Source organism: Falco rusticolus, chromosome 10, assembly GCF_015220075.1.
Source record: "Falco rusticolus isolate bFalRus1 chromosome 10, bFalRus1.pri, whole genome shotgun sequence".
Taxonomy (NCBI): Eukaryota; Metazoa; Chordata; class Aves; order Falconiformes; family Falconidae; genus Falco; species Falco rusticolus.
The window spans coordinates 37,333,229-37,352,339 of NC_051196.1; the positions used below are offsets into that span (position 1 = coordinate 37,333,229).

Consider the following 19,111-nt stretch of genomic DNA (forward strand, 5'->3'; position numbering starts at 1 on the left):
CCCTCAGAGGCAGAACATGGAGATAAGTATGGGACAAAGAATGCTTTTTCTTTGGAGAGGAAAAGGTAATTTCCTCTAGTAGATGGGGTAAGAAATAATACTGTGATGTAGCATATAAGGCTTGCAGGAGATAGTGCAGCTTCTGACCATTCCAAACTTCTAAAAGCTTAAATGGATTTCTTTCAGGGAGGCTGTGAGATCTTTCTCCGTGCCTAACCCATTGTACTCAAGTGGCAAGTGAAAGTTTAGTTGGCAGTGGGGTAGAATGAACATGACTTCTAAGCTTGTTTGATCTCTTGAATCTGTGGACTTGTCTTCACAGCAAAAAGGAGGCTTCTTCATATGAGAAGGCTTCACTGAATTTGTGCTGAATACACCAAAAGCATGTGCACAGGGAACACAAGGCCACTTGATTTTATTGGGATCAGTCCCAGTTGGGCTTGTTCCATTATTTTCAAATAGATTGGCAAAACCTGTGCTTCTTGCAGTGAAAATCATGCCTTTGGTGCAGAGTGACAGAAGTGGGTGACTAGGCTGCAAAGGGCAGGATCTGTGAGTCTCAACTTTTATTTTTTTAATACCCAAGAAAGGTGAAGTAATGGTAAGACTCAGCTACAGCTCACTGTCACTGCTAGGGCTTGGGGGAGCTAATCTCTAATCCTATTGCATTAAGATGCTCCGCAGGCTGGCAAGCTGGACAGGCACTGCCAGGCCTCTCCCTGCCTCAGGGGATGCCTTTGTTTAGCCTGTGGCAGGAGTACTCTGGCAAGAAAAGACACCAAGACTAGTGAGATGCTATGTCTGTGACCTCTTAAGAGCCATCTCCTAGTAGATTCTGTAAGTGAGAACTTGTTGGGTACAGAGGGAGCCCAGCTTACACTTTTCCCACCAAGATTTATAAACATACAGAACTGATTCAGTAGGTGCAGCAGCAGACCAGGGAGGAGAGGGGAATCAGTTCATCCCTGTTCATGGTGCAGTTGCATGCACTGTGGGTCTCTCAGCTGTGTCTTTGGAAGGGAAAAGTCCATGCAGTGTTTTTCCATTAATGAGTACTGGAATGTTGCCATGCCCAGAGGCTCTTTGGAAAATCCAGTAAGAGCAGCATGAAGTCCTGGATATTAAAAACCCTAGCCTGCCAGTACTTTAATCCCTTTGGGTAAGTGGAGTTTGGAAATGGTTCTCCTGCCCCTTGCTACCTTCACCTTGTGCATGAGTGGAAGAGGAGGTTATGATCTGCAAGCAGGTGCCAGCAGATCTGCTTACTGAGATTGTGCTGGTGTTCTGTCTGATGGGCTGAAAGCAGTTTTAAAATACTTTCTGCCAACTGTGATGTAATCTTCTCAGTCTGGCCTGCTTTTGACCTGCTCTAGAAGAAGCAATAAGAGATGGCACAAGACAGATGTAGATTATAGTTTCAATACATCTTTCCCCAAGAGCCCTTAGCTCTTTGGGGATCTCTGAAACTCCTTTTCTAATGAATCAAGAGTGTTTCTTTGCTCCAGGAACACTAGAGTTCATTGCTGCATTTTATAGTCTGTTCAACTGAGGTCTTTCTGGTTTTTTTTTCTCCCCCCTAGTCTTAGGAAAAGTCTTGAGTGCAGTGGGAAGTGCACAGTTACTAATGTCGCAGAAGTTCCAGCAATTCCATGGCCTCTGTGAACAAAACTTGGTGAGTCTGGATCTTTCTCCTGTTTTTTGAAGAGGGGGATGTATCTGTTTTGACAGCACTAAAGGAACATGATCAGGTATTAGCAGGCTACTGTTAACACAAAGCCAGTGCAGCTGTAGCCTACAACCTGACCACTGTGTCATGATGGATGAGTGCTAATTTAAGACAGCAGTTGAGCAGTGGGAGGCTGATTGCCTCCACCTCTTCTGAATAGGCAGTCTTGGGCTTTGCTCTGGGACGAATGTTTGCAGTTCTTGGTGCTTACATGAGCGCAGGGGGATTTTCCTCTGCTGCTGCTGAGGGCATGCTGAATATGCCAAGTCTTTCTGTGGGTCTGAACTGTCAACTAGCCATACTGCTCTGTATCCTGGAAACTGCCTCTTTCTTGTTACTTATAAAGGGCTTCCTGAGGTGAACACTGAGGTTTTGCCAAATAGGGGGGAATACTTGAAAAGTCTACTGTTCTTCTCCAGACGTGCTATCTTAGCATGTAGGTTATGTGGACAGTAAAACTGTCCCAACAGGACTGTCCCTTACTGATCACAAAGCATTGTTTGAATCTGATCCCTTCAAATGTAATGCAAGGGCTTGCCCTTACTGAGAGCTGGACAGGGCTAATGTCGGGGTGGATGGCAATCTGTGTTCTGTTTTTCCCCTCAAGCTTTATCGTGGTATGGATTTTGCATACTTCCTCAGAGGCGAATTCCCCTTCGCTTGCAAAAAAAGCTTAGAGAAACTTGTGAGGGTGTAGGAGGGGGTAAAGTGCTGAGCATCTTCTTGCTGATCTCTGGCTGATCATAGCTGAGAGATAAGCAGTAATGCCACTAGCTGCCAGACTTTCCAACAGCTTTGTGCAGAGTTGCTCAGGTCTGATCCCATGCTTTCCTTAGACTATCCAGGCCTATGGTCGGCAGTTCAGATGTCTCAGAACTGGCAAAATTCTATTCTTGGAAGAAACTTAAGCTACTTAAAATTTTTCAGATGTTGGGGGAGGATGTAGCAGAGTAATTTTGCTTGTGAAAGCTGTATTGGCTTCTTTGGCTTGCTGTACACTGGCATGCAAGTTCTCCCGGTGTCACAGCTGTGCTTTGCATTGTGTTGTGTCCATTTCCATTATCCACCCAAAAATCCCGATCTTTGTAAGAAATGGTGTTGTAGCTCTGAATCACGTGCTGGGGGCCTTCAATTGGAGGTTGCTGCTGTGGGATTAGCACTAGCTGGGGAAGCTTTGGGGAGAATGGGAGGTATTGCTTTCTGCTACAGAGAAGAGAGTGTCTTTTTCAGGATTCTTCTTCAGGCTCCTATAAGAGAAATACAGTCAGGATCTCTGCTTCCTGATCTTTGCAGAAACAGTTTAGACTGTAAATGATGGCATTTCTTTGCGTATTTAGGGCTGGTGTCTCCTGTGTGCTCTTCAAGTTTCAGTTGTCGGGCAGGTAGACTTGCAAGGGGTGAACATGTGAGCAGACTGCTCTGCTTGTCAGGAGGGTATAGTCTTAAAGTTTTTTGGGGTGTTTTTTTTCTTTCTAGAACCCTAATGCCAATCCCAGACCCACAGCCCAGGACCTAGCTGGGTTTTGGGATCTCCTGCAGTTGTCCATTGAAGACATCAGCATGAAGTTTGATGAGCTGTACCACCTGAAAGCTAATAGCTGGCAATTGGCAGAGACACCGGAGAGAAAGGTGAGTGTGGGGCAGTTGAGAGCGACCAGAGCACCTCGCAGACATTTTGGGTATCGGGTCTGTTTCTGTCTGCAAGCAGATCATCTCTAGGGCTTTTATGGCCTTGCACTTGTACAATATAATCTTACAGCCTTGCAATGCACTGAGACCATTCCTCTTGAGTAATAGTGGAAGCAATTTTGTACAAGGGGAAAAAGTGTTATGATGAAGACAGGCCAGAGTGGTGAGCAGTGGTGTATGCTTAAAGCAGTGATACAGAGGCCTCTAGTGTTAAAAGTACTGTATGAATAGGTTTTAACTATTCTTGGTGTTTTGAGTAGTATAAAAAACACCTACTGGAACCTTTTGAAAATGCAGCACGGGCTGTGTCCCTGGGCCCGGCTGCCTGACTAAATACAAGGGTAGGAAGGAGAACTATGGCTCTGGGCAGGGTTGGGATATTAAAATTCTGCAGTTCCAGATCAAGTTCAGTCTTCATACTGCCTGTGCTGTGCTCTGACCTGTAGCGGGGCCAGATGTAGTCTGCGAATTAGTCTGCTTCATGGAAGGCCTCTGTACTGTGGAAATGCAAAATGGCACATCTTTAGAAACTGGGGAAGCTGACTTCGAGTCTTGTTCAATAATTGCTTCTGCTTCTTTCACCTGACACTTCAATCTTGTTGCTTGGTCCCTCATGCTGTGAGGGTCCCTGCCATATCAGAGAGAAAGCTTCTGTATATGCATTTTTATTTTATGTTTGGGTTTTTCCTTACTGTCTCCCTAAAGGAAGAGAAGAAACCACCCCCTCCAGTGCCAAAGAAGCCAGCAAAGTCCAAATCCCAACTGAACCGGGACAAAGCCTCTGACTCAGACAAGCAGCGCCAGGAAGCTCGCAAGCGTCTTATGGCAGCCAAGCGGGCTGCCTCCGTCCGGCAGAACTCTGCCACGGAGAGCGCAGATAGCATTGAGATCTACGTACCTGAGGCACAGACCCGCCTTTGAGCAAAGGGGCAGAGGAAGGAACCGCGTGGTTTTTATAAGTCATTAAAAAGGAAAAAAAGGTTCTCTCTAAACTAGTGTGATTTATTCAGTCTAGAGACAATGAGCCATCCTTGAAAAGGGCTCCTGAGTTGGCTTTTTTCTCTCAGCTTTAAGTAATGAAGATTTTAAAAAAAAAAAACAAACAAAAAAAAAAAGAAAAAAATACCCCTCGTTTTCTCACTTGGCTATGGTGTTGCTGAATGGACTGAACAGACTCCTGGAAACTCCAGCCCCTCGACTTGGAACTTCAGTCTTTTTACTTGTTCTATCTAATGAGAATTATTAGCTTGTTTACAAGAAGAGGACAAAACATGAAGCCTTGAGCACTTGCCATGCTGTGTTCTTCCTCCTCCTCAGTTTGGTTCTTCATTCTCATCCTTTATTTTTTCTTCCTTCTGCTTCCTTTCTCCCACCCTTTGCATGGCTTTGTTTACTGTGTTAGAAATAACCTCTCTTCCACAGAGCTCCTGAAGAGAACACCCATTCAGTGTGTACTACTGTTGCACTCTGCTAGCAAGCAGCCTTTCTTGGTTTTTCCTTTTGATGGGGATATTGGGGTGGGGGGAGGATGGGTGGGCAGGGTCAGGGCAGTGTGTTTGTATTCCTCTGATTTACTGAAGTGAGAGGAAGACAGGGTCTGTGGACTGTGACACACAGGTGTTGAAATGCAGCCCAGAAACACATGTGCAATAAGCTGGCAAAGGGGGAAGGGGCAGTGCTTGGCTGGTTGAGCCTGAGAGCACAGTACCCTGCTCCAGGTGCGGGAGGGGAGTTGAAGGGCCACAGAGCAACTATGGGTGCGACCCACACATGCTTCACTTTGATATTTATTTTTTTTCCTTCTCCTTTTCCCTTTACAAAATTATTTTCCTGGAATTGCTTGTTGAGGAAGAAGCTGCTACACTGGGGGACCTGTTTCAAAGTGGGCTGGGGAAGCAGGGGGAGGGCTGGGGAGAGTGTAACGGTATTTCAGGGTGGGAGGACTGGGTTTTGTACAAAGAGGAACGCACAGGTAGCTGGTGGTAGGCTGCCTGCCTGTATGTATGTGTACATATGCACATATACACTTAGTAGTACCTGTACATTTAATTCATACACACGTATACATGCCCATGCACACAGTGCAGATGGTGTACTAAAAGCACCTTGGTGAGAATGGGCATATGTATAGCATATATTTTTACATGTACTATATCTAGATGTGTGTAAAAGTGTGTGTAAAAATATATACCCTGTGTGTAATCAGATGACTTATTTTTTTCCTTATCTCCCTGATCTCTGGGTAGAGGAAGGATTGCTAAATATTTTTTAGCCCATTTTCCCCTTTGTAGGTCTCCTTTTCAGTCTGGCTTCTTGAAGCCAGAATCGCCACCAGCCCAATTCTTTGCCACCCTCTCAAAAATAAGCATTTGGCCCCATCCTGAGTGATCTTGCTGGGGATTTTTTTTTTTTCCTTCACTTGCTTGAATGAATTTTGGGAGATTGTGTGCTGCTTTCGTGGGGGCAGGGATAGAAATCCTAGAGAAGTTTCAGCGAGGGTGGTGGTGGTCCAGAAGGCAAAAAATAAAAGCAAAATCCTGAATGTCTGAGTGACCATTGTATACTGTCCAGTGTTGTCTATGCGTAGGTGCTCTCAGATTTCTGTCCACCTACCATAAACTCTCAAACATGGAATTGGGCTCCTGTCGAAGCTTAGCCATAATGTAACTGAAATTCAGCATTGGTTTTTGAAGTTTGTGGGTAGAGACACTGACTTGTTGGGTTGCACTGTCAGGTTTTGGGGAGGATTGTAAAGATGCAGTTGTAGGGATCTTTAGTATTGAAATGGAAATGGCAGGGAAAGGATTTGTTTTGTTTTAATTTATTCTTCCAAAAGTGGTTGAGGCTGCTGCTGGGGAGCTGGCCTGAAGTGCTGCGTTGTCCTGGGCGGGCAGTCTGTGGGCAGCAGCCCCTTTTGCTGAGTTGTCAAATGCTCACAACCCCTGGGCCGAGATCCCTCTCCCCCTCGGTGGGCTGCAGTGGCACGGCAATGCTGGTGGGTCGCCAAGTGAGGTGGGTGGCAGAGGTGCCTGTGCCCGCCTGACTCTCATTTTGTTTCCTGCCACCTTGGAGGAGAAGAACTTACAGCAGCAAGGACAGCTGGCTGACTTACCGTTTAAAAAAAAAAAATTAATAAATGCAGTGTGAATTTACAGCTGCCTGCAGTCTCTCTCCCTTTGTTCTCAGCTGTGGTGCCAGTGGTGGGGTGATGGGCGGCGTAGCCATGGCCCTGTGCTGGCCTTCGAGCGCTGGTGCTGCTGTCCTGATTCCCGCTGCCGGGGCAGGACAGCAGTGCGGGGCCTTCCCTGGCCTTCAGCTGGCCTGTACCTGTGGCAACATGGCGGCATAGCGTTAAACTCCACAGCTTCATAAATGTACATACATACACATGAATTACACACGTGTATAGAAATAGAGCATATCTCTGAAAACTATGTGTTTATACATGTTTATATGCACCTTCATAAAAATAATTCTATACATACATTGCATATAAATGTATGTATGTTTATACCTGCGGACTCCTGGGTGCACAGGGAGGGGGCAGCCAATCACAGGGCCACCTCAGAGCACGTGGGTACGATGGTGTCAAGAAATGGCTGCCGACCTGTGAGAGGACACTGTGACGTTTAACAAAATGGCCGCTCCCAGCCACAAAATGGCGGCTGCAACAAAATGGCTGCCCCCAGAAGGCGTACGGGGCGGGCTTCCCGTGTCTTTCCGGGTAAACCAGTAGGCGGTGGGGCTGGTCCTGTCAGCCAGTTACAACAGACCATGTGACTGCGGGGGCGAATGGCCGCTAAGAGGGCGGGGAGGGGGCGGTGCTTGCGGGGGAAGTGGCTGCGCGGGGCGGTGTGAGGGCGCGGTGGCAGGGCCGGGCCGGAGTCCGCCCGCTGCGGGAGGCCGGGCACTGCCACGCCGCACGCTCGGCGCGCGGCTGGGCCCGGGGCAGTAGGAGAGCGGCGCCCATGCCGAACCAGCCTGCGCCTCGGGCCCCCGTGCTTCTCCTCAGGTGGCACAGGAGCCTGCCCCACAGCCCGGGCATCGCAGGGGAAGCGAAGCCCGGGCACCCGCGCTAGGCCTGTGCACTGGGCTTGTGGCCTGGCCCGAGGGCTGCAGCAGGTGGGGCTGCCTCAGCTACATGAGCTGCTGCCATGCCAGCTGCATGGCCCCTGTGCTTCTCCAGGAACAGCTGCCTGCTCTGCAGCTCTGATTTTCCTGTGAATGCCATGTGTGCCAGATGACTGCGGGACTCCAGTGACACCAGCTCAACACACTTTTTGCTGAAGTCCAGCATCCCAGGCAGTATTGAAGCTGGGGGGGGACTGTGGAGCCGGGCTGGTGCATGCCCAGGGAAGTGCATTACCCAGGTAAGAGGCCCACACGCAGCAGGAAGCAGGAGCAGGGGTGGTTTGTACTGCCACTGACCATGTGTCCCTGGGGGCTCGCAGACCCTTGCGATGTGTAACTTCACCATCCACCTGCACAGTTTTGGGGCACAGTGTGACACCCTGCACTCCTTCTCGCCCAGCAATGGGGGATGCAGCTGCCAGGGAGGGTCTCCTGAAGCCTTATTCCCATGTGGGTATTTTTGGGCCGGTGTTGGCTGCAGCATGAGAAGAATGAAAGTGTCATGCTAACAAGGCTTTTCTGCACTTGATGTAGTGCCTGAGCCTGCCCAGGGCAGAGAGGGGGCTGAGAGCTAGGACAGGGCCTGGTGATGGTCAGCCAAGTCCCAGCAGCTGCCCTGGGACGTTGTGGTGGGAGGGGGGCAGAGCTGTGTCTCACCCTGGGTAAGCAGGCTCAGCATCGTGCTGGAGGGTGGGAATGCCAGCTGTCCTTCCTGTACTCTCCTTGTTTCTGTGGGAAATGTCTGCTCATCGCCCGTGGCAGGGTGTGCCTGAGCCCTGCTGGAACCCGTGGAGGTGAGGTACAGGTCCCTGAGGTTCTGTCCAGCCTCTGCCTGGGAGTCCTCAGGGCCTGGCCGGGGCAAAGGCACCTCTGTGCAGCTCAGGAACCCTTGAGGCCACAGGAGGGGCAGGTATAACTGCAGGGGGGGAGGCAGGCGCTGACTGTGTTTTACCCGGCCACGAGCCCCTGCTGTTGTGCAGACCACCACCCCCAAGTTGGTCTGGCAGCTCCCAGCCCTGGCTGAGTCCTGGCTCCAGCCCACATTCCTCACCACGAGCACAAAGCACCAGCAGCCCATGCAGTGAGGGGGATGCTCTATTGCTATTCCTGTTGCCAGAGTTGCTCAGGGGTTTCCCTGGAGCTACACAAGGGAAACCTGGCTGGGGGCTGGGTGCCTCCATCTTTCCACAGCCCCTGCCCAGTGCCAGGGAGAGGGTGCAGAGCCCCCAGGGCTGCCCTACAACACAGGAATCTAGGGGTGAGGGGGCTGCAATGGGCTTGAATTGGCGCTAGCCCCCACTTCAGCCCCTGCTACAGCAGAGAGCAGGTATCCCTCTCAAGAGAGGCAGAGCATCATCAGCTGCCACAGAGACTGCAGCCCTGAGCCAGTGTGTGCATGGAGGACACTAGCAGACAGAATACTGGCATGCACACTCCTAGTGCATGCAAAAGGCTGGCCAGGCCCCCGAGCAGGCACAGCAACCCTGAGCCTAGCCTTTGCTGTACCTGTGCTGCCAGTGTCCATGCGGTGCAGCAACCTCTGGCTGCATGCCACTGCCCTTCGTGGCAGAGCAAGGCTGGCTGGGGCTGTTACTCCAGGAACAGCTTTGCAGGACCCCTGCCCACTTCACAGGGTTCCTGACCCAAGAAACTGTGTGCAGTAAAGCTCCACGGAGATTGTTTTTTTTCCCTTTGCCAAGAGGCTAGCAGTGACGCTGTCATGCCTCTCCAGTGCTGGTCAGGAGGAAGGAAGACACAAATGCATCAGCCTGCTACTGCTGCCAAATGCTTTCTGGCTCCCAGACCCTGGGATCAAGCACTGTGGGAAGTGAGCACATAACATCAGACCAAACGATGGTGGGGTAGGTGCAGGCCTGTGCCAGGCACAGGCCCCACTTTTTCCACACCCAGCAATGTTCCTTAGACCTCTTAAGCTGCTTTGGCTGAGTGTCAGGAGGTGGGGGCTGGTGGTGAGGGAGGAGCAAGTGCGCCACCCACAAATGATATAATCCAGCCTCACACAAAGCTCATATTTAAAAAAAAAAACCTTTATTTGACAACAGAAGAACAAACAAATTTATTTACAGTAGGTTTTTTTGCTCTGTAAATTTCATTCCAATAATCCCCTGCCCTCCCCGCTCTTTCTGGTCCATTCCCAGGGCAGCACCACTGGTCCATGGCACAGGCACAGCTTTACCACTCCTGCCCTGGGGGAGGAAACCACTTTGGTTTGACTGGGGCAAACTAAGGGGAGGAGACTAGAAAGCCTCTCCCTCCCCTGGGGGAAGGAAACAGAACTACAGGGGGGTGACAGGGGGAAGGACTACCAAGAAATAAGGGAGGGAGTCCTAAAATTCAGGGCTTTCCCCGGAAAGGGGGCAGAGGGCAAAAGCTGGATATAAAATGGAGCTCAGGAAGGCAAGGGGATGTTCACAGCCGCGTGATGAGCATCCACCCAAAGTGGTGCCCTCTGCCCAGCTGGGTAGTGCCGGAGCCATCCTTGAGCTGCACAGGGGCACCCAGCCAGGGCGACACACTGCTGGCGAGCCTTCCTACGGCCTCTGCTAGCACACAGAAGCTCCCTTCCCCTGTCACCTTCTCTCTGAAGAAAAGGGGGTGGGGGGCAATACCAGTTCTCAGAAGTCAGTGCTTTTCCCTTCCAGGCCCCATCATCCCACAGTGTGCTGCTCCCCCAGCACTGCTGGCTCTAACCACTGCAGAGCACCAGGTCCTGTGGATGTTATTATCTCTAGTCATGCAACTTAATAATCAGGCTAATTACCTAGGATTAGTGTTTCTCAGGATAGATAACATAGGTGCATACGTATCGCTATTTAACTTACGTTTTACAGTGAAACAGCAATATCTCAGTCCAGGACCAGCGCAGCACCCAGGCTCCCGCTCAGTGACAGCAAGTGTTGCCCAGCAGCCCAGAACCACCACCAGGCCAGGCTTGGGGGGCAGCCAGCTCCCAGCAGACACCAGCTTGTCACTAGAGGTCACCAGCACTGCAGAGCTGGGCACAGCCACACTCAGCCCTGGAGAGCAAGAGCAAAGAGGGGTGGGAAGGGGAGCAACAGGACTCGGTCCCTCCGTGTTCAGTGGGCAGATCATTAGCACTTGGCTGATGAGACAGCTCTGCTTTTCGGGAACCATGGTCTGCAGGCTGTGAGCGCTGCACTTGCAGAACAACACAGGTGCCCATGCCCACAACACACCTCTTTCCAACTGTTTTTTTAAAAAAATAAAAAATAAAAAAATAAAGAAGTTGGGTACAAAATTTCACAGTCAGCTTTGCGTCCACCCCCAGCAGCAGCCTGCTGTCAGCGTTTCACAGGCTCTGCAATGCGCTTTCTGTTCCAGGACAGAATGTGCACATATTCAGCAGGAACTCAAGAGAAACACAGGGAAGTTGTGGAAATTCTTATAGAAGAAAAAAAAATAATCCTGTAATAAATCACAATTAAAGGGAAAATGTTTCAACAAAAAGTTGCTAAACAGCACCATAGAGATTTCTACTGGCAGCATCTGTAACACCCTAAAGCAGAAAAGGAGGGTCCCATATTTTCCATGTGAAAAAATGCCACAGACTTCAGGTTTCCAGTTCATCCATCCTTTGCCCTTCCCTGGGCAAGGCAGGGCTCCTGGCCAGCACAAGGTACCAGAAAGGCCCTCCACAAACAAAAGGGGGTGGGGGGGTGGGAAGGGATCAGAGATTTGGGAGGAAAGGCTTTCATCCATAGTCCTTAAAACAGACACCAATTTAAAAAAAATAAAATTTTCTCTTTCTCTCCCTGAAGAAATGGTGTTGGCTGGACCGTTGTTTACAGGGGAGAAAAAAAGAAGTCAGCAGGTTTTCCAAGGGGAGCTCCACAGTAACCGTCAGCCGCAGCAGGAAGAGGTCAGTGAAGCCACAAAGGTCTTGTCACAACAGCTGGGTTGCAGTGGCCGCATCCTCCTGCGCACCTGGGGCACCATCCTCAGCAGCAAGGGCAGCAGGCAGGGGGCATCTCCCCAGCGAGAGGGTGGCAGGATGGCACTGTCCTTCCTCTGCCCCCTCGGCTGAGGGAGACACCGGAGCCCCTGGAAGGCAGGAGTCCACTTCTGAGATAAGCTACTCGGGGTGGGGGGGGGGGGGGGGGGGGTGCACACAGACAAGTGGCACAAGGCTGGGAAGGTCGGGCACCCCTCAGGGAAGGGCACCCTGTGGGACCTCCCCTGGGGGGTTATTTGGAGATGGAGGCTCCCAGGGGCTCAGTCTGGGGCGAGAGGGGCAGCTGCCCCCCCTGCCGCTGCAACTCCAGCTCGGCTGCCTTCTGCAGCGCCACTTCCACCAGCAGCTGGAAGCTGCTGAAGTCATCGCCGAAGAGCTCAGGGGGCGTGGGGGGCGGCGTGTTGAAGAGTCCGCTGGTGGGGCTGGCCGCCTCAGCCCGGGCCAGCAAGGTCATGGTGCTGCTGGTGGCACCCAGCAGCGCTTTGGGGGCAGGGTCTGGCTCTGCTCGCTGGGGGCCAGGGGGCTTCTCCCAGTCGGGGCTGTGGGCACTGACCACTGTCAGGTTGCTACCCAGCGCCTGGGCAGGGTGGCACAGTACCTGCGGGCACACGGACATCGACAGCACCTTGGAGGCCCCTGCGGCTGTCACGGGAGGTACCACCAGCACCCCGGAGCCGGCTGCAGCCCCCCGTGGCAGGGCCACGTCGCCAGCTTTGCCCCCTCGGCGGGAGATGGTGAACTGGTTGGGGTCCTTCCCGTCCTTGCGCAGCATGTCAGGGAGCAGCCGCCTCCTGGCGTTGATGAACCAGTTGCAGATCTGGGAGGAGAGAGGGGCGCAGTGCTCTCAGCCCGAGGCTGCCACGCAGCTCCAGCAAGAGGGCAGCAGCCCAAAGCCAAGCCAGCGGAAGCCCCCATGTGCAGCTCCCACACACCCCCACAACCACAGGTTTCCCCCCACCCCAGGCCCTGCACCTCCTTCCCATGGGGGTCCCGAGAGAAGCCCTCCCTCTGGAGTAGGCGGCACAGACGGGCACACAAACTACCAGGGACACTGCATGGCATCACCCGCCTGGGGAGGTGGGATATGCGAGCTTGGAGCCAGTAGCTTTAGGGAGTTTGTTTGGTTTCTTTTTTGTTTAAACACGGCCATCGCTTGGCCCTGCCACCAGCACACACTGGACCGTCACTTTGGGCAGCATCTGTCCCCAGCACCACCGTGACAGCAGCATCCCCTCTGCAGGGAGGAAAAGCCTATCCCTGTGGAAGGCCACAGGTTTGGAAACCGCCGTTGTTCAGGAAGCCCTGCCCGGAGCAGGCACTGCTTTCTCACCTCCCAGCTTTCTGTGAGGGAGACACGTGGCTTCCCAGTCATCCTGGGGACCTGGCATTGCTGCGGTCCTGACCCCTGGCCGCCAGCGCCTGGCTGCAGCTCCCCAGGCTGCTGGGCTGGGCAGGAGGATGCACAAATAAGCAACTGGGGGGTGTCTGGCCGGTGGCTGCAGCAGAGCCCCACACTCGAGAGGCTCCCGGAGCGCTCAGATCGGCACTGCTGGACCAAACCCCACACCACACCAGCCTTGCCCTACGTGTCCCACACCTGCGACCCAACAGGCTTCTCATCAGATGGAGCAGCCCCCACAGTGCCCTGCTGCGTCACCTCAGATGACAGAAGTCCCAGTGACAGCCTTCAGCTGGCCCCGGGAAATGCCACCAGGCTGAGACCCCCTGCCCAGGGCGTACAGCAGCCGCCTCTTCCCCAGGCACACGCTGGCTGCGGGGGTGCCACGGGGCAGTCGGCGCACAGCAAGGCCACACTTCGACACAAGCCCACATGCCCACCAACATCCTCCTTGGTCCCAGAGAGCTCGGGCACGGGCAGCCAGGCACCTGCCAGCCCCGCTGCTGCAAGCACTGGGGCAGACCCCCACAAAGCAAGCACCGCTGTGCCAGCCCCGCTCTGGACGAGTCCAGACTCCCACAGCTACAGACCTGTCACTGCTGGCCCCACCACTGACTCCAGCCCTCCTGGGACCACCAGCCTCCCCTCAGAGCAGCTGCCCGGACACAAATCGGTTGCGCAGCCAGCATTTAAAGGAATGGATTAAAATTAAAATAAAGGTTTCCTTGCCAGCCAGGAAGAGGGAAACCAGACAGCCGCTGCCTACACACCGGTGCCTGGGCCACGGCCGCTGGCCAGGGCTGTGCTGAGCCCCGAGGAAAGGAGCTGGAGGGGCAGAGGAAGCCTCAGGGGGTTCAGCTGCAAACCTGGCCCTTGCCTGCTTCCCTGCGTGCAAGGGCTGTTTCTCACCCTGCCATGCCCCCAGAACTGGAGAACAGAGCGAAGCCCCCATTCATCTTCCACCCTGCCAGGCTGGAAGGGGCAGGGACGGGGCCCTGGGTGCATAGGGGTCCCCCTGCCTGGAGCCTGCTGGCCTTCATGCGGATCAAAGGGGCAGGCAGCCTCTCCCCGACACCCAAAGCTGGAAGAAGCAGCACCGCCTGCCCCGCTGCTCAGCAGGGCTCCTGGCTGGGCACCCGTTGCAGCACCACTAGCCCGCAGCCAAGAGCAGGGCCAGGGGGCTCCGGGGCAGGGGCCCACCGCTGGGTCAGGCTCCCCTTAACGCAGCTGATACAACTGGGGCCAGGTGGGCCAGGCAGTGCGTACTACTGGAAGCCACCCACCGGGGGTCAAAGCCCAGCCCCTCCTAGGATGGAGGTCTCCTGCCTAGCTCTGCCTGCAGGGGGGTAGCAGCCCGGGCCCCTTTGCTGGGGGGTGCCCAGGTGAACAGCATAAAGCATCACCACCCTGAAACCCTCCCACCTGTGGCAGCTTTGACTAACAACAGGATAAAGCTCGGCTTGTTCCCATCCCAGTCCCTCCATCTTCTGCCCAGCCCGAGTTCTGCTCGGAGCTTCCCCACGGGGGGGCTGCCCACGTGCCTCCCGCCGCCTCTCAGCGGTAAGCGGGTCTGGCCTGCCGCGGCCTTTGGGCTCTTCGGTGGGCCTGTCCCCGGCCGGCCCCAGCGCACCGGGGCTGGCTCCTACCTGCAGCACGGAGAGGCTGGTCTGCCCCGAGAGGCTGAGCTTCTCCTGCTCCGAGGGGTAGGCATTGAAGCGGTGCTCGTACAGCCAGTCCCGGAGGATCTTGACGGACTCCTTGGGGAGGTTGCCCCTTCTCTTCCTCTTGTTGGACTGCGAGGGGTCCGGGGATGTGGCGCTGTCGTCCTCCCCGAGGTCGCTATCCGACATGGTGGAGCTGCCCGCCGACCGCCCCTGGCTGAAGCCTGGCAAGGTGGAAAGCGAAGAGCATCAGGCAGCGTCCCGGCCGGGGGGGGGGGGGCGGCCGGGGACCCTCCACCGCCACCTCGAACGTGGGGAGCGGCTCATCCCCTCCTCGCCCGGCCGGGGGGAGGGGGGGGCACCCAGCGGCAGAGACACCCCCTCGGGGGGAGGAGAAGCCGCCGGCACCAGCGGAGACAACAGCCCACCCCAGGGCACCTCGGCGCTGGGCCCCGGGGGGCGGCGGGGGGTGCCCGCGCGTGAGCCCGTCGCACGCCAGCGGGTTCCGGGGGGACCATCGAGCGTGGGGGGGGGGGGGGGGGCGCAGGTAGTTAAAGATGATCTCGGCAGGAGAAAAGGGCCGGGGCTGGGAAGTCAGAGTTGCTTCGGGGAGAGGGAGCCACGCGGGGTCATTGTGCGGCGGGGATGGAGGCGGGGGCGGCCTCGCCGCGCTGCTGTCAGGGGCCGGGGGGGGCCCGACGGTGCCCGCCGCACCCCTCCCGCAACAGGTAGCGCGGCGCCGCGGACACAAAGCCGGAGGAAGCGGCCAGCCCGCCCCCCCCCCCCCCCCCCGGGGGCGGGGGGGGGGGGGGGGGGCGGTGAAGGAGAAAGAGACGCTGGAAAGTCGCCCGCGGCCCCGCACCCGGCAGAAACCGGCCCCGAAACATCCCGAGCGGCCGAGCAGCGGCGGCCAAGTTGGAAACGACGCAGAGCGGGAACAAAACCCACCCGAGCGCGCCCGCCCGCGGCTCCCGCAAACTTTTCCCGCGGGGGCGGCCCCGGCCCGCACAAAGCGGCGGCGCCGCGCTCCCCCCGCGCCGACCCGCGGCCCGGCCGCCCGCCCGGGACTCCATGTTGGCCGCCCGCCCCGGCTGCGCGCTTACCCCCGGGCCGCCGCCGCCGCCTCGGCCCTTGCATGGGCCGCGCCGGGGTCGGTGCCGGGGCCGGGGGGCGTCGGGACCCTCCCGCGGCGGCGGGGCGGGCGGCCGAGGCGCGGCGAAAAGTTTTGGGTGGGCGGCGGTGACAGATGCCGAGACAGAGTTCCCTTTGTTCCCGAGGAGGCAGGAACTCGGCCGGGCCCCCCGCCCCCGGCCCCGGCCCGCCCGCCCCCGGCTGTCACCGCCGCGGCACCGGGCAGCGAGCGGCCGCGCCCCCGCCCCGCCGAACCCCGCGCCGGGACCTGGCGGCAGCGGAGGGACGGGCTGTGCCCGGGCACCCACCCCCGGACACCCCCACACTGGGGCACCCATGTAGGGACACCCCCACATCGGGACACCCTCCCGGGGGCACCCCATGTAAGGGCACCCACACGAGGACACCCATGTAGGGACACCCACCCGCTCAGGGGCACACCCCGAGGCACCCACAAGCTCTTTCCCCGCAGCCGCGTTAAGGCTGAATCCTGTATTGGAGCACCGGGGGGTTACTGGTGGCCGTGGGCAGGGAACAGGCAGACATTGGTTGCGGGGCCAGGCCCGTGGGTGACAGCCCCAGGGACCTCAGACCACCCTGAGGCACCACCAGTGCTTCCTTTGGTGGCTTTTTGACTTACAGAGTGGGAAATCGGAAGCTCAGCATGTCACCGTGCCCATGAAACTGGAAAGTGGCTCCAGGAGAGGGTGGCAGAAGAGGCACCTGGTGGGGCCGGTGCCATGCCTGGTGCTAGCAGGCCAGGCAAGGGCTCCGGGGGGCTCGCAGGGCTGCCACTGCTCTCCCTGTGCCTCCCCCCTGCAACCGCAGAGCCCAAAGGGACCTTCTGAGCGTTGGAGACCATTTTGGAGTTCTGGCTCCGTTTCTGCACCAGCATGCTGCTGGCCCAGGATGCGGCTCCCATGGGATTTCCCCACCGGTGCTCCATGCGCTGCTGCAAGGTGGGGCTGGTGACATCCTTACGCCCTGCCAGAGGCTCAGGACAGGCAGGTGTGCCGCACTGAGCACAGCACACACAGCATCCCCAAGGGTCACCGCATCCTGCACCATCTGCCTCCATGCAGAGCTTGTCTGCAGTGGGTCTTTGTTGGCACCCTGGTGCTGGAGCCAGCCTGGGGGCAACCCCCCACTTCCAGGCTCCACCACCTCTGCAGGCTGTGCTGCAGCCCCCCACCCACCCCTCTTTTCTGCTTTCAGGGAAATAGATTGCTATTTGTTCCGGTATTGAGAAAGGCTGCAAAAAAACTCCTTTGTGATAGTTTTTTGGTCTGTGCAAAGCAGATTGCATGGTGCAATAAGGGATTACACAGGAAAAAAAATATCCTTAAAGCATTTGTTTAGTTGCTGCTCAATCTTCAATGCCCTCGGTGAAACTGTATCCAAAATTGCTGTTGCTCCGTTAATGCGCACTGTAGGCTGGTGACCCACAGGCAAGGTGTGGGGCTGGCCCTGGGTGCAAATCCCGTCAGCTGCAAGTTTGCAGCAGTGCATGGTGCATCCCCTGCCCCACCAGCCCTCTCGCACTGGGCTCACTCCTGCCTGCAACCTGAGGCCGGTACCAGGCAGGGCGCGCTTGTCCTGTCCTGCCCAGCCTGTTCGGGTGGGTGACACCACAGACCTCCGCTGCCTGCCACCCCGGCTCTGTCAGCTGCTGTGCCCAGACCCGACTGGCCTCTCAAGCAGTCTGCGTTTAGCTCCCACCCTTTGAGAAAGGCCGTGTTAGTCTTCTGCCTAATGGAGACAACGGGGAAATGGTGCCTGGGCTCAGACGCCTGCCCAGGGCCGGGTCGTGTGGACGCCGCTTGGGAAAAATCCCACCGAGTGCCTGAGTGCAGCATCTGGGGAGCCTAAACAGCAGCCTGGAGCAGGAGCCAGGCAGCTCCCAGCGGATGGGGAACTGGGGAACCAGCAGCCCTGTGGGGCGAGGGGCTGGAGCTGGGGCTATGGCCCATCTCCCTGCCTGCCCTGGCCAAGGGCTTGCCCAGGCTGGTCCTCCAGCGGCCAGCCCTGCAAAGCCTGGCCCATTGACATGATAATGCTATTAAACTTCAGCAATTTGAAAAACAATCAGGGAGCAAGATCCCAAAGGGGGATGCTGGAAACTCCAGGCAGCCTCCAGGGCATTGACCCATCCCAGGCAGGACTCCCTTCCACCCTTTGCCCACCTTCTGATATTTAATCTGGATTTTTGGCATGGAAATTTGGATTTGGGGTTGGCTGTGCCAGCTGTTGGAGACAGCCTTGCCCGTGGGCCTGGCTCTGGCTCTCCAGCAGCAGGGTCCTGCTCCCTGCTCAGGACCACTGAACTCCCCGCTGGGATTCCCCCAGTAGGACTGGTCCTGGGAGCAGTGTTGACAGGCCTTTTTTACTGGTTTCACAGCCTGCCTTTGCTCTGCAAAAGCCAAGGCTCGATGGCCGCGGGCTGTAGTTGTGGTGGTGCTAATTAGGAAGGAAAGGCTAGCTGGGTCTGTCCTGCACTGCCCAGGGATGGAGTGGGAGCCCGGGGCTCGTGCTCCTTCACCCACCTCTGGCAGAGCTTTACGTGCCAGTTTCAAGGTTTGAAGGTGATCATTGCCTGCTTGGTGAGGAGATGGACAGTGTGCGGGTAAGGGCCAGTGCATGCCAGCGGGCACCGACAGCAAACAAGCAGCCCCACGAAAACACCCCATGTCTGACTGTTGGTGCCACAGCCCCGCGCCACAGGGCTCGCCCGCAGCCAGCTGGGGCACAGGTTGCTTCACCTCCTCTGGCACTGGGGCCCCACGCTCCATCTCCCCCTGCCCCTTCCTGAGGGGCAGCTCTGTTGTCCCCATGCCCTTCCCGGGGGGCCTGGGGGACACCGGGCTGCCCACGAGCCAGGAACGTGCCCTTGCAGCGAAGGTGGCGAGCGGTGTCCGGGCTGCACCAGGAGAAGCATCACAGCAGGTGGAGGGGGGGACCCTTCCCCTCCGCTCTGCACCCAGGAGGCCGCTGCTGGAGCACTGGGCTCCCCAGTACAAGGGAGACACTGGGAGAACGTGGGCTGGTCACACAAGCTGATCCTTTTGGGTCAGCAGGGTGGAACGTTGCTCCTGGATGCAGCTGCCTCCAGAAGACAGCATGCCCTCCACGTGGCAGACACTTTGGGGAGGCTGGAGGCCCTTTCCCACTCCACTCGGTTTATCTGCAGCCTCAGCCCATCTACCCCGAAGTGGCATCTGTGAGACACTCACTTTGGTGTGCTTCCCAGTGAAGGGCGCTTTTTAAAAAGCATCCCGCCCTCCAGCAGCCTTCAGGCCTGGGACTTCGCTCTGGAAGTGGGAGAACTGCAGTTTTTTCCCTGGTACAGCAAGGAATTAGGGAAGGAGTTTGGCATCTGCAAG

General features: G+C 56.4%; 2 protein-coding genes and 1 long non-coding RNA gene across 6 annotated transcripts in view; 2 read left to right on the top strand and 1 right to left on the bottom strand.

The window, feature by feature from the left end:
- The window catches only part of DLGAP4 (DLG associated protein 4), a 157,618-nt gene extending 151,049 nt beyond the window's left edge, over positions 1–6,569 (top strand). For 3 of the 4 annotated variants that reach the window (XM_037401638.1, XM_037401639.1, XM_037401643.1), the window contains 3 exons: positions 1,581–1,672; positions 3,203–3,355; positions 4,121–6,569. In XM_037401638.1, coding sequence (XP_037257535.1) covers positions 1,581–1,672; positions 3,203–3,355; positions 4,121–4,336 — 461 coding nt within the window. In that variant the 3' untranslated portion in view covers positions 4,337–6,569. Of the gene's footprint in view, positions 1–1,580; positions 1,673–3,202; positions 3,356–4,109 lie in introns of all 4 variants that reach the window. The other variant, XM_037401642.1, reaches the window with a different exon arrangement.
- Positions 6,570–7,791: 1,222 nt separating this feature from the next.
- LOC119154927 lies at positions 7,792–10,988 on the top strand. Its single transcript, XR_005106557.1, has 2 exons — positions 7,792–9,408; positions 10,399–10,988. It is a non-coding gene; the product is annotated as an uncharacterized LOC119154927 (long non-coding RNA).
- Positions 10,790–15,954, bottom strand: TGIF2 (TGFB induced factor homeobox 2). Its single transcript, XM_037402958.1, has 3 exons — positions 15,704–15,954; positions 14,586–14,824; positions 10,790–12,357 (listed from the first exon to the last, which is right to left on the bottom strand). The coding sequence occupies exons 1-3, from the start codon at positions 15,735–15,737 to the stop codon at positions 11,773–11,775; spliced, it is 858 nt and encodes a 285-aa protein (XP_037258855.1). The 5' UTR covers positions 15,738–15,954; the 3' UTR covers positions 10,790–11,772.
- Between the last annotated feature and the right edge of the window lie 3,157 nt (positions 15,955–19,111).